The sequence below is a fragment of the Siniperca chuatsi genome, linkage group LG21 (assembly GCF_020085105.1).
Source record: "Siniperca chuatsi isolate FFG_IHB_CAS linkage group LG21, ASM2008510v1, whole genome shotgun sequence".
Taxonomy (NCBI): domain Eukaryota; kingdom Metazoa; phylum Chordata; class Actinopteri; order Centrarchiformes; family Sinipercidae; genus Siniperca; species Siniperca chuatsi.
In genome coordinates, this window is record NC_058062.1 from 10,006,373 (window position 1) to 10,019,922 (window position 13,550).

General features: G+C 41.0%; 2 protein-coding genes across 7 annotated transcripts in view; both read left to right on the top strand.

Moving 5' to 3' along the window:
• The window catches only part of brd4 (bromodomain containing 4), a 30,130-nt gene extending 23,720 nt beyond the window's left edge, over positions 1–6,410 (top strand). For 2 of the 4 annotated variants that reach the window (XM_044181747.1, XM_044181745.1), the window contains exons 13-19: positions 90–896; positions 993–1,099; positions 1,214–1,364; positions 1,479–1,600; positions 1,731–1,936; positions 3,321–3,561; positions 3,822–6,410. In XM_044181747.1, the coding sequence (XP_044037682.1) occupies positions 90–896; positions 993–1,099; positions 1,214–1,364; positions 1,479–1,600; positions 1,731–1,936; positions 3,321–3,561; positions 3,822–3,890 (1,703 nt within the window). In that variant the 3' untranslated portion in view covers positions 3,891–6,410. The remainder of the gene's footprint in view (positions 1–89; positions 897–992; positions 1,100–1,213; positions 1,365–1,478; positions 1,601–1,730; positions 1,937–3,320; positions 3,562–3,821) is intronic. The other 2 variants (XM_044181748.1, XM_044181746.1) reach the window with 2 other exon arrangements.
• Positions 6,411–7,998: 1,588 nt separating this feature from the next.
• Positions 7,999–13,345, top strand: lpar2a (lysophosphatidic acid receptor 2a). Of its 3 annotated transcripts, XM_044180790.1 has the most exons (5): positions 8,001–8,277; positions 8,393–8,549; positions 10,986–11,726; positions 12,423–12,682; positions 13,185–13,345. In XM_044180790.1, the coding sequence occupies exons 3-5, from the start codon at positions 10,988–10,990 to the stop codon at positions 13,275–13,277; spliced, it is 1,092 nt and encodes a 363-aa protein (XP_044036725.1). In that variant the 5' UTR covers positions 8,001–8,277; positions 8,393–8,549; positions 10,986–10,987; the 3' UTR covers positions 13,278–13,345. The 3 variants fall into 3 exon arrangements, with proteins under 3 accessions (XP_044036724.1, XP_044036725.1, XP_044036723.1); XM_044180789.1 differs by lacking the exon at positions 8,393–8,549 and having other exon boundaries at positions 7,999–8,277; XM_044180788.1 differs by lacking the exons at positions 8,001–8,277; positions 8,393–8,549 and adding an exon at positions 9,297–9,808.
• The last annotated feature ends 205 nt before the right edge of the window (positions 13,346–13,550 follow it).

Below are 13,550 nucleotides of genomic sequence, written 5' to 3' on the forward strand. Positions count from 1 at the left end.
CTCCTGGAGGAAGATAGTTTTGTGACAGCAAATTTATATTAATTGTATCTTTTGTTTCTTCTTCCTTTCCTGGAACTGTGCAATCATAGCCTTGCACAGTTCCATGCCTCAGCAGCCTTCTCGACCCAGTCACAAGGCAGCACCTCTTCATCCCAAACCCCCTCAGCAGCAACCAGCACCTCCTCAGCAGCAGCCAACCCTGCCGCAGCAGCAGCAGCAGCAGCAGCAGCAGCAGCAGCAGCTCCAACCCCAGTCAGCAGCACCACCACAGCACCAGCTCTCCTCTCAGATCCTCCACCCTCCTCAGCCTCTGCACCAGCGGCCCATGTCCCCTCCAACACTCACACCCCAGGGCTTGCTGTCTTCCCAGCCTCCCCAGATGCTGCTGGAGGATGATGAAGAGCCAGGATCTACAACGCCTCTGAACCAAGTACAATTATACCTGCAGCAGTTCCAGCAAGCCCGTCAGCCCCAGCAGTCCATGCAGTCGCTCCAGGCGCAGGCTCGTCAGCAGCAGCAGCAGCAACAACAACAACAACAACAACCAGGACAGACGTCTCTCCTGCAGTCTGTCCAGGCACAATCTCAGCTATCCTCTCAGACCACGCTGCCTCCTCCCCAGCTCCCTGTTCAGTCCCAGGCTCAGCCAGCCCCATTACATCAGGCCCCGCCCCAACAGATTCCTCTACACCAAGCCCGCCACATGCAGCACACTCAGCAGCAGCAACAGCCACAACAGCAGCAACTTAACTACCAGCAGGGTCCTGGACTAGCTGGTCAGTCCCAGGGATCACAACACAAGGTATCCATGCCCACCAACAAAGCACAGCAGATCATCCAGCAGCAGCAAGAGCAGCCCTCCCCTCATCCTACCAAGGCTGACCCTTACAACACAGGTAAGTGTGAGAAGATGAGATAAAAATATATTGTGTACAATGAAAAACTATTAATTATGATGGCTGACGTTTTGCGCCCCTCCCTTCTGTATACAGGTCACATGAGGGACAACCCATCCCCTCTAATGATGCATTCCCCACAACTTCCCCAGTATCCACCTGTGTCTCACCAGTCTCCACCTCACAACATGCAGCCCAAAAAGGTGAGAAACCTGCACAGGCTGGACACAGTATTTTGGTGGTGGCTTTAGTGCAGGGCTAACATTATGTCTCCAAATGTCTGCATATGACTTTGACTCCATTTGCTTGTCATGCAGCAGAGGGCTCCTGGAAGTCATGGTGGGTTAAAAGAAGAGAAACTTCCTCCATCACCAGTGATGAGAGGAGATCCATTTAACCCTGCAATGAGACCAGACCATCACAAACATCCTGATAACAAGCCTTCTCAACTAGGCCTCAGCCAACAGAGTGAGTACCAAGACTTCTGTTTTTTCCTCTGGCTTCCTGTGGTTAAAATGCATAAGAAGAAGACGAGGCACAAGATATTGAGACTATGCGCGTGTGTGTACTTGTGTTGAGCAGATGTGAAGTCCATGGACAGCTCGCGACCTGTCATCCGCTCCTCTGAGCCCATTGGGCCTCTGCAAGACAAGGATAAGTTCAAGCAGGAGTCCAAGGCACCCATTGCCCCCAAAAAGGTACAGGTGGGTGTAATAGTCACTTTTTTGAATTATTTCATATACATCTTTCAGTTCTTAGTATATGAACTTAATTCAATTGCATCATTGATAATTAATGTGGCTCTTCTTCTCGTCTTTGTGTATGTTTTCTCAGGATGTGAAACTAAAGAATATGGGCTCGTGGGCCAGCCTGGCACAAAAGTCGACATCTACGCCCTTATCTGCAGTGAAGTCATCGAGTGACAGTTTTGAGCAGTTCCGTCGTGCTGCCCGGGAGAAAGAGGAGAGGGAGAAAGCCCTGAAGGCCCAAGCAGAGCAGGCCGAAAAAGACCGACTACGCAGAGAGCAGGACAAACTACGGTAAGGTTGTCTGGAAGAAGACAAAATAGTTAGAGGGCTGCAATGTTTACCTCATGAGGGACTATAGTGTTTTGAGAAGATACACTTTAATTTGTTGTATATTTGCTCCACGAAACTAGACATGAGAGATTAATAATAAAGAATGTTGAACAGGATATATGTCTATGTAGGTTTACAGCAATCCAGGCCATAAAAAGAGGGACTAAACGTTTTGAAAATGTGAAACCACTCATCTGAGAGGCCTTGTCACTTCTACTGGCAGGAAGGGCTTACCTATCATTTCAACTGATTGATAGACATATGAGTCATTAGAAATATTAAGTTGTGAGGCTGACAGACTTTGTTGCTTCTATGTTGAGTTCATGTAATTGCAGATTGAGCAAAGCTTCAACTGCCTAAAGAAATCAGAAATTGTATTATTGATGTAAACAACAATGTACAGGTTTCAACATTTAAAGCACAGCCCCAGTCATAAATTAAAGACAAAAATGTATTTGGTTGGGCTACCTGGTGATGAATAAGACATGGGAAACCCTGGACTATAAGGTGATGTATTATGCCTTCTAGTGGCCATATTGTAGGACCACAACCGCCACACTCAAGTTTAACTAAGGACTGCAGGAGGGTTTGTTTCAGATGTCAACATATGAACCAGAAAGGATTATAATCAATTATATGCATCAGTTGGTGGGCATGATGTTAGTCCTCAGAGAGTATATGTGAGCGTCTACTCTTGTTCAAGCCATTACATATTTACCTGCTTCAACTGAAACTGACAAGGACAATCTAATGTTGTTTAACAACTCCTTTTAATAGGCCAGAGATGATCAAGATATTGTAACCACTGAACCCCTCAATAATAGACCTCATGTACAGTACCTTGCATTCACCCTTTATTTAAGAAATACAAGATTTTAAAGTTAATAAGAGTTTAGGCCAGCAGATGTTTTGCCTGTGTTGGGCAATTGAGACCTTCTATGCTGCACTGGGCAAGATTTTAATATTTTAGCAATATCATCATATCTAAAGGGCTACAAAAGATAAGTGTACTCCATTGCCGGTAACTGACACACTATAGACTGTAACTCTGTAAAATAAAACTCAGTTCTACAGTCCACTAAACAATAGTGAGACCTTCATCCAGAGAAAGCTCCGCTCACCAGTGTTAGATCCTTTGCCTCTAACATCCCCCAGCTAGCTATCCTTCTGAGTGATTCTGGCCTTGTAGTTTTATATTTAGCTCAGCCATTTTTCCTGTGAGACATCTAAGATGGCACCAGATGTAGCTCTAAGGATATCCATAACGCAGCTGTGAACCTTCTACAGCAATGTGAAAAGTATTTGATTTCACCTGGTGTGAATTATTGGCCTGAATGTTTTACAGAGGTCGAGATGATGAAGACGTCATGGAGCCAAGCAGAAGGGTGCATGAGGAGCCACGCAGGCGTCTGGAGCAACAGCACATCCAAGCTCCTTCGCAACTGCAGCAGCAGGAGCCCCAGCCAGCTGCTATTCAGCAGCCTCCTCAACCTCCCACACCACCTCAGCCCGCCACACAGAACCCACTAGACCAACAGAGGGAGCTAGCACGCCGCCGAGAGCAGGAGAGGAGGAGGCGAGAAGCGGTGAGATAATTGTTTTTAGCACTCTTAAGTTTTATGGAGTTTAATATGATGCTAATTGCCATGTAATACAAAATACAGTGACTTGTCAAAGATGTGCACAGCACAGATTAAGAGCTCAATTTCAACACAAACAGAAGCAGTAACAAATTATAATTGTATTTACATTTGTAGCTGTAGGAACACTTTTCCAGATGTTGAAGATGCACTCTCAGGAGTAATACATGTAAAGGAAATGCTTGGTTGTTTTTTTCTATCTCCAGAATGCAGCAACTATTGACATGAATTTCCAAAGTGACTTAATGGCTATCTTCGAGGAGAACCTGTTTTGAGGAGGAGAGGAGCAACTGAAACGTGACTGCAAAAAAGCTAAAAAAAAAAAAGAAAAAAGAAAAGACTTGGATGATGTAAACTTCCTCTAAAGAGAGATTTGGCGACCACACACCACAGAGGGACACGGACTCTATGTAGATGTGACGGGGCCCTCGGAGACTGAGTACAAATGCTGGACGGGCAGTCACGGCTTGCTTTGCCCCTGTAGACTGAACACACACAACACATGGGGATAGTCTCATTGTTTTGGATGTCATTTCCTGGGAATTTGGCATTGCCTGCTTGATATCTCATAACAGGAGAAAGGCACAGTTCCCTTTGTCCTACTTGCTTCTTAAAGTGTGTGTGGGCGCAACAATAACTTGCAAGAGTAAAGACATCCCAATATGTATGAAAATGCTCTGATAATGTACTGAGAGACTGCGCAGAGGCGTTTTGAGATTGCCAGATGTCTGAGGTGGTGAAGAAGACTGGTCTTTTTTGTTCTGTTTTGTTTTGATTGTTGTAAGTGAACACATGAAGTGGTTGGGGGGGCAACTTCCATACTGTAAATCATGTATATTTCTCAGCAGAGAAGGTACAGTTTGCCTTACACCTCTTTCCTAAACAGACCATTATGTTCTGTGGACTGCACACATGGACAAACCAATAACATTTACAACCAGGAGTAGGAGCAGTGCAGACCTTTTTTTCATCATCTAGTATCTACTGTAAAGAAGTATTTTCTTATACTACAATAACTTTATTTTGGATCTTTCTTTTTTCCTCTTTAGGTCTTTGAATCTTCACACCAACACACTCCGCCACCTATGTCTATGCCAAACAACCCATTATCTTTTATGCTAAATTACTTGTCCTAAAACATAGTAGGTAGCTAGTGACAAAAAAAACCCCTGAATAATATGCATTATCATAGTTCCAGCAAGTATTTATCAAAGACAGAATCAGTTGAAGTTTTCATCCTGCCTTGTATTTTTCATTTAAAGCTACAACACGAACTTGTTAGCAGAAAAAGGGAAAGGTCCGGCCGTTTCTGAGCTTTAGTTGGAATATGATTTCACTACAAGTGTCGCACCATTATTTGTATTACACTTATGACATAATGTTGGAAATGTTCATATCATTGGCCTGTTCACAACAGTCACACTACTGGATCAGTTAAGACATGAGAAGATGAGGACCCACTCCTGTCCATTCTGTGTGCGCTCCGATCTTCTCTGAAGGTTTTGATCAAATGTCAACAGGCAGAGTGCTCCAGGCAGGAAGGGGACAATCGGGAATAAGACAAACACTTAACACCTTTCTGTAGCTGTTACTTGAATCAGGTTAGTAAAAATAGTTGAAGGGACTGGAAGGAGCTCCCAGTTAGTTTTTGCATCAAATCGTCTTCTAATTCACTGAGGGCACACTGTCGACAGTACAAAACAACAAAAAGACAAATGATTACAAAAGCTAACAAACAGAAAACGCTGAAAAACAGTTTTGATTTAAATCTTTGTTCTTGTTCAATAATAGTGGATGTGAGTTATAATTCTGTTCTTGGAGACATTGTTTGGACCGGGGATGGGTTGAAATCTGAATGCATCTCGTCCTCTTCACTTGTCTCTTATGGTGTTTTTCTCCAGTGCCTGTATTGTATTGCAATTCTCGTCGGCTTATATTACACTTCGAGGGGGTTTAGAAAAGGGCGAGTCAGGACTGGAGGGTGTAATATTTGAATAGGGAGGGAGATTTTTGAAAGAGTTTGTGTAAAAAAAAAAATAAAAAATTTAAAAAAATTTAAAAAAAGATTTAAAAAAAAAGGAAAAGACAGCGTTTTATATTTTACCCGTTGTCAATATTCGGGTTTTAAATTTAGTTTTAGCTGGACTTCTATGAGTGTACACACCTGACAACTACTTTCTCATTTTGTTCAATCAGCAGATTTTAGGTAGATATGTTTCAGCGTTGCCACACTAGCGTTTGAGTCTGGTCTGTGAGTGTGACTGTGTAAATTTGGACGGCTGTGTGACTGTGTGTGTTTTTGTTTTTGTTCAATTTTTTAAAAGTGTGTGATGCAGGGAGGCATGTTCCCCAATGTAGATAAGCATTCTATTGATGAGGAGAATAAACAGATAAACAGTACTTCAGGAGAACTTGTTTCTGTGCTTAAGTCACCTTTTTAATTTCTATGAAGTCCACCATATATGAATATAGAATTTTTATTATTAGACTGTTTTTGAAAGGGTAAAAAAATAACTTCATTCCTTTTTAGCCTTTTTTTCCTTTTCACAATAACTGTTGGACATAATGTGCCATGAGTTCTACAGAGAATGTGCTGACCCGCAGCTCAGCCCAGAGTTTGCTTTATTCAGGTATTTTATTTTGTGTTACATTTGTTCAGTTTTGGGGGTTTTGTTGAAACATTTTCCTCGATTATTGTTTGGTATGTGAGTGGTCTATCGAGGTCTCTGATTCAGTCTGTTATGATCATTGAATAAACTCATCTCTTTTATAGAAAATTAAAAAAATAAACAAAATTCTGTCTTGTCTTTTTTATGTGAAATGTCTCTTTTGGAACTGGTATGTAGCTCACTCATTCTCAAGAGAGCTTTTTTTTTGTCATTGTCAGACCGGTTTTACACGTCAGCTTGTGCCAGGAAGGAAAGTAACAGGAACAGTTCAGTTCTGCAGTTCAGTTCAGAAACGATGTTGCCACCCACGGGCAAAGATCTGATGCTGGGTCTGGTTTTGAGTCTTTTGTAGCCATAACTAACTAATTAATTTATTTGGTTTTGTTTCAGTACAATATTACAAAGACAAGATTGAGGACACTTCACAAAAATGTCAAGATTTACACAAGATTTTCATAGTCATTTTTGTACAAAGAACAATGTACAGCGCAGGTCTGTGTTACAAACAAGTAGTCAACAAAACATATTTTGCCCACCGCCATTTTCATACTTGGTCAGGATATTAGAAAAGCGGCCTCCTTTTTGGATCGCTTTATTTTGAAGATATTAGCCGGAAGTGTTAGTATGGTATTATGTCTGATTTGACTGTAGACAGGTGAGCTGAATGTATCTGATGAGTCTTTGCTGGCCTCCAGTGTAACGACTTGCAACACTAAATACAGTTAGTGGCTAACGCACAGCGTTATTATCATCAATATGAACAAGTCAATATTAGTGCGATTATCACAAATAACATTTTTGGTAATAACTGTGTTAATAAAGAGCTGTTAGTAAAACAGTTTAACCTAGTGATGTTCATACCAACGTCAAATCAGACGTGATAGGAAGCGAACACACAAGGTGGTGCACAGCTCCGCCTAGCATCGTGATTATTCTTAGATTATTAGTACACTACCCGGTATGAACATCTCTGATAGGTCTATACCAAAGAAAACGGAACTGAAACAGCTCTTTATTAATGCTTTTATCACCAATCATTATTTGTAATAAATCGCACCAATAATGATATGTACATATTGATAAAATCTGTATTCTTCATTGCATCATAGAATTACGAAGCACTTTAACAGACATAAACAATAAATAATAGCTATAATAAAACCAAATAAAATAAACATACTATATTCACGTAGTAGTTGTATTGATAAAGCTGTTTAAATAACCGTTTTTTTGTTTTAGGTACAATATCAGTCTTATATAGTAATGTGTGTACTGAGTGTATTTAGATTCATGAGTGTTTACTCCCCTCTAGTGGCCACAGCGAGGAACTAAATTACACTGAATTAATCAAGTTTACGTCAATGCAGATATGAAGGCATACCAAAACTTCCGATGATTACTTTCAATGACCAAACTTAAACAACCCGAAACAAAGTTACCGCAACAATCATAAAATTGCCATTTCAACACTACATTAAATACCTGGCATAAACACATAGTTAATATTTGTATAACCGTTATTAATATCACTGTGTACAATATATGCTGTGTCATAATATCCCTTGTATAACTGTGTACAACTCATTGTTAGTGTGATTATTGTAAGTAACAGCATCCACTTTGGTGTTAATTGTATTAACTGTGTTAGCCAGAAATTTAGTGTAGTGTTGCAGTTCCGCACTGTGACTACTGGAGGGCAGTGATTCTACAGAGCGCAGCTAAATTGCCCTTTATTTTGACCATCCCGATGGCCTCCACAACTCTCCTTAGTTGATATAAGTTGTTAGAATTATGGTCTACTGCTCATATGAATTGTGAATGTAATGCCGCGAAGACCTGCCACTACATGGTTGATGTTAAGTAACGGCGTGGAAATCGCCATTGTCTGTCAGCTCTCCAAGTTAACTAGCCAGCTAGCTAGCTAGCTATTCCGGGCCTCCTGTCAGTGCTTACTGCATGCTGCCAGCTCCCTTCAGCAGCCACTGGACTATCGGTAAAACTTTAAGCATAAAAGAAACAAACAAGTGACATATTAATCGTTATAAATATCTGTATTATTACCATAATTTGATCATAATTTGTGTTACTGTACGTTTCTGTCGTTTTAGTGTTCACCGGAAGTATTAGTGTTGAATTATGTCTGCATTGACGCAAGTTTGACAAGTGTAATGTTGCAGTTCCTCGCTGTGACCACAAGAGGGCAGCGAACACTATGATTCTAAACACACCACTCTGTAAATGGAGGTAGACAAAACATTCACGAAGGTAACATGTATTATTTATTATGTTTTTGTCCTTTAGATGTATCAGTAAGAGTAAACACAGTCATCTACACTTAAACAAAATGTTGTTTACATTTGATCATTAATCATCATCTCTGTGATAGTGTATAACAGTAGCATGGGGTTGTGTGACTTCCTGATTTACCTCGCTTTGATTCCATTTAGTCAACCAAAGCAGCCTTTATTAACTTGTTTTGCAAAGTTGTATTATAGACCTACATTAAAAGCCAAAAAAGCTGAGAGCCTGGAAATGTTACTAGTCTGAAGTTTTTTGGGGTTTTTTTGGTATTTGAGTCTTGTTGGGGCTACTGTACTCCTGCCTCTGAAATTGCTGTATTATTAAATATGGGCCTTATTGATATCCTTATTGATACCTCTAAAAATTATAATTGTAATTATCTGTTTTGTTGCCACTGAAAATGTAGAATTGAATCTCTCTCAAGGTACTTGTCCACAGGATCTGTCATTTCCACGCTTTCCATTCATTGTCTATGTAGAAAGCCCTGCAGTGCATTCTGGTAGCGTTGCGTTTCGAGAGAAGGGGCCTTTCTCAGAAACACATTGCGATGAACTATTTTCGTAATATAAGAGAAAGTTTCCAAACGAGCCGCCATGTTGGTCTGGTTTGAAAACCGAGAGCAGACAACCCACGAGTGAAAGCGTTCGTCCAATCAGGTGCAGGTGTTTCCTGTTGCGTTTCAGTGAAGTGGACTAGTACCGTTTGGTTTTTATGTTCTGCTGCCTTCAGGTGCTCCTCCTAAATTACTGGGGACTGGTTCTGTTCAAGTTCCTCAATGAAAGTAGTGTTTGCTTTATATTTTCACTGTTTTGGTATCACGACTGTTTAACACTGAATTGCATAGACTACTTTAGTTGTAGCTCCAACTCTTTTAAATTACTAACTTTAAAAAGTAATTAAAACACTTCCAGTTTGAGCTGAAGCTATTTGAGCAATACCTCACATTTTGATAAAAGCAAAATCACCTCTTTAGAGTCACATAAAGAGTAAAACCGACTGTGTGTTTGTTTGTTCCGATATTTCAAGTTGTACTTGGAGGCAGCACCTCAGTCAGTCGGGTACACCTGATCTGAGTGAGAATAATTCAGATGCGCCGTCAAATTGAGACTGTGCGGCCGCATGAACTAACATAAGTGAGAACAACTCGTTCCGTTTCATGAGATGGCAGCTAGCAGCTCCAGTTTCATATCGGACCTGTCTGAATGGAGACTCTAAAAAGTTCGGTAGGTTTCAAATAATTAAACGTTTCTTCTGTAGAAAGTCTAAACGAAAATATCCTCAACGCAGTGTCTGTTTAACAGATGATCGATATCCAGTATCAGCAGCATGTTTCATTGAAGGTTTTAACACATCAGGCTACTAAAAGTGTTTTATATTTTGACGTTGTGGTTATGTTGTTGCCCCAGAATGAAGAATAAACTTGTGTTGAATTATTTAATCATCGTTTTATTCACGTTTGCTTGCCAAATATTACTCGGCCAAATGGTTTCAGCATGTGTGGTTTTCTTGTTTTATTACAAACTGACTATGTTTGGGTTTTGGACTGTTGGTTGGTAAAATCCAGCAATTTGAAGAGCTCACCTTTGGCCTCTGGGAAATTTTATAGACAAAAGAGTTACCTACGTGATTTATCAAGCCATCCCTTGTCACAGTTGTAATCTTTACAGTGATATGTCTGCTACCCATGCCACCATACACTCTGGACTGATGATGGTTATCTGTACAGAGTCCTGATCACACTGACAACCACTGTGTTGAATTTATCCTGTTATGTGTAGGCGGCAAGTGTCCTGACTCACAAAACCCGCAGTTCAGTATAATTCTAACAATTAGTATCACAATTGAATGCATTTTCCATACAGCAAAAATGAGAGCCTGAGACTAAACCTTAGATTACTATGTTCAAGTTGTGACTTCCTGATTTACCTTGCTTTGATTCCACTTAGTCAACCAAAGCAGCCTTTATTAACTTGTTTTGCAAAGTTGTTTTATAGACCTACATTAAATGCCAAAAACGAGGAGAGCTTGGAAATGTTACTAGTGTTTATTTTTTTTATTTTTTTGAGTCTTGTTGGAGCTACTGTACTGCTGCCTCTGAAATGACTGCATTATTAAATACCTCTAAAAATTATAATAATCAGTGTAATTATCTGTTTTATTGCCACTGAAAATGTAGAATTGAATCTCTCTCAAGGTACTTGTCCACAGGATCTGTCATTTCCACGCTTTCCATTCATTGTCTATTATAGAAAGCCCTGCAGTGCATTCTGGTAGCGTAGCGTTGCGTTTCGAGAGACGGGCCGTGACTTATATTACTATGCTCAAGTTGTTATAGCAGTCAGTTTATAGCAGTAAAAGTATAATATTTGAGATAAGTAAATGTCTGTTTTGTGTCTGCAGTTATGGCCATGGAGAGCAGTTTGTGGAATACCTGTGACTACAGCCACAATGTCACTTTCTTCTATAACTTGGTGGGCAAAAAGGTCAGTGTTGTGTGGACGGCACGGGACTTTCTGGTGATCGGACTTGGCTTGACGGTATGTCTCATAGTGGTCCTGGCCAACCTGATGGTGATGGTGGCCATCTTCATGAACCACCGCTTCCACTACCCCATCTACTATCTCCTGGGCAACATGGCTGCAGCAGACCTGTTTGCAGGTATCGCCTACACCAACCTGATGTTGAACACGGGCCCCTGGACCAGCATGCTCACCAAGGAGCAGTGGTACATCCGCGGGGCTTTGATTGACATCACCCTGACAGCCTCTGTGGCCAACCTGCTGGCTGTCGCCGTGGAGCGCCACCAGACCATCATCACCATGCAACTGCACAGCAACATGACCAAGCGGCGCGTGGTGCTGCTGATAGTCTGCATCTGGGCCGTGGCCATCATCATGGGCCTGGTGCCCTCAACGATTTGGAACTGCGAGTGTGATCTGGGTGACTGCTCCACCATCGCTCCCCTCTATAGTCGCCGCTTCCTCATCTTCTGGGCAGTTCTCAACCTGCTTACTTTCTTTATCATGGTGGCTATGTACACTCGTATCTTCATATATGTGAGATACCACAGCCAGTACACCTCGGAGATGTGGCACAACCAGACTGTTGTCAACCTCATGAAAACTATTTCCATGGTTCTGGGTGAGTTGCACTGCTGGATATTAGTTGTGGGTCTACGTTCAAGTTTGTAAGGTTTGGTTTTTAATTAACCACAAAATTAACAGAGTCTAGCACTGTCTCCCTCTGAAAACACACATCTGCACTGTATGTACAAATATTAGGGACATCTTTTTGTTGATTTGCAGCCACATTTGCGCAATTCAGTTTTCACAGATAAAAAAAATGAATCTGCTTCTTTATCTGCATTTTCTCAAAGGCTTTTGCCTGAATTCACCTCACCACTTCACACAAAGAGGAACTGTAGTTTGTACTTTGCAGGTATCAGAATTAAATGTTTTTTTTTTTTGGTCCTATAACTCAGAGGCATGTTATGATGGTGCCTGCAGCCTCCCACTTCCTCCACAAACCAGTTTTGCAGTTCTAGGCTTGTTTGTTTGTCAGACCCTTTACCGTGGGTCTTTTAACTTAAAAGGTTGTTAGTAATTTCCAGTATGTCACAATGAAATTGAAACTGCATTTCTCATCCTAATTCACCTGTGATTGCTCAGGTGACTCATTTCCTGGAGGTAAATGTGGCAGTTAATCATGATATTAAGCAATCAAGGTACAATATTATCTAACATAGCTGCACTTTGAGACAACAGGTGATCAGGTCATATTACATCACCTTTTTTGTGGAAGACTTTATTGCTGTTGACTCTTTTCTGCCCTTTTCAGGCGCCTTTGTAATCTGCTGGACGCCCGGCCTCATGACTCTCTTACTGGACGGGCTGTTGGGTAAAGCCAGCCACGCCAACGTCTTTGAGAAGTTCTGTTTGGTGATAGCAGAGTGCAACTCTCTGGTCAATCCTATCATCTATTCCCTGCGAGACAAAGAGATGCGGAGGACGTTCAAGTGGATCCTGTGCTGCCTGTGTCAGAGAAGTGCTGACCATCAGAGGGAGCTGTCACATGTCGAGATTGCCTTACCACCAGAGGTATTGTTACATTACAGTTTGGTTTGATACAGAAGGTTGACTATGCAGTGCAAGATACAACCTGTGAAACAGTGAAATGTAAACTATACACCCTCAAAGCACTTTAAAACAGGTACCTGTGTCCTAGATTAACATCAACAGCCCGTATTCATTTTACACCAGTGTTTTTGGTTTCTCACATTCCCTCTCAGTGTGTCATGCAGGTTTTCATTTACCACACCAATGGTACATGCTGATTTCCAATCTAAGATATCAGGTACCTGGCACGACAAGTAACTAGGAAATTCCTCCCCTTGATTTCTTTGTTTCATCTTGGAATTGAGACTATTTTTCTTGTCAAAGTGGCTGGATAGAAAACAATTCATTAAATTGCTAAATGTTGAGTCATTTAGTCATTGTTAGAAAATGGGATTGTAACTGAATTGCCTGAATTTCCTTGAAATTCAAAACCTATTTTTCCTTTATGTCCTGCCATGCTCAATAAATCATGTTTTGTCTACAGGAAACTCTTGGCTGTGTCCAGAAGTCAGAAGATCCGACCGTCTGTCCGGAAACAAACAATAAAGCAGACAGTTGGACAATGCGGGGGGTATAATGGCTGCAGGCCTGCAATTTAAAAAAATAAAATAAAAAATCTTGACTTTTACTGTCATCTAACCAGCACACATTGTGTAAAGTTAAACTATTTTGTTTTTCTGCTGGACATGAGCCAGCTTCTGCCAAACTACCTCTCTCATGTTTGCATTTGTGAATTGAATTTAAAAAAAAAAGTAAGATATAAAGATTCATATGTTGAGAGGCTGAAAGGGATTTTATCCATGGTGGACAAATGCTTTAATTTCTAATGAGTGTTTTCCTCAGTCTGAAT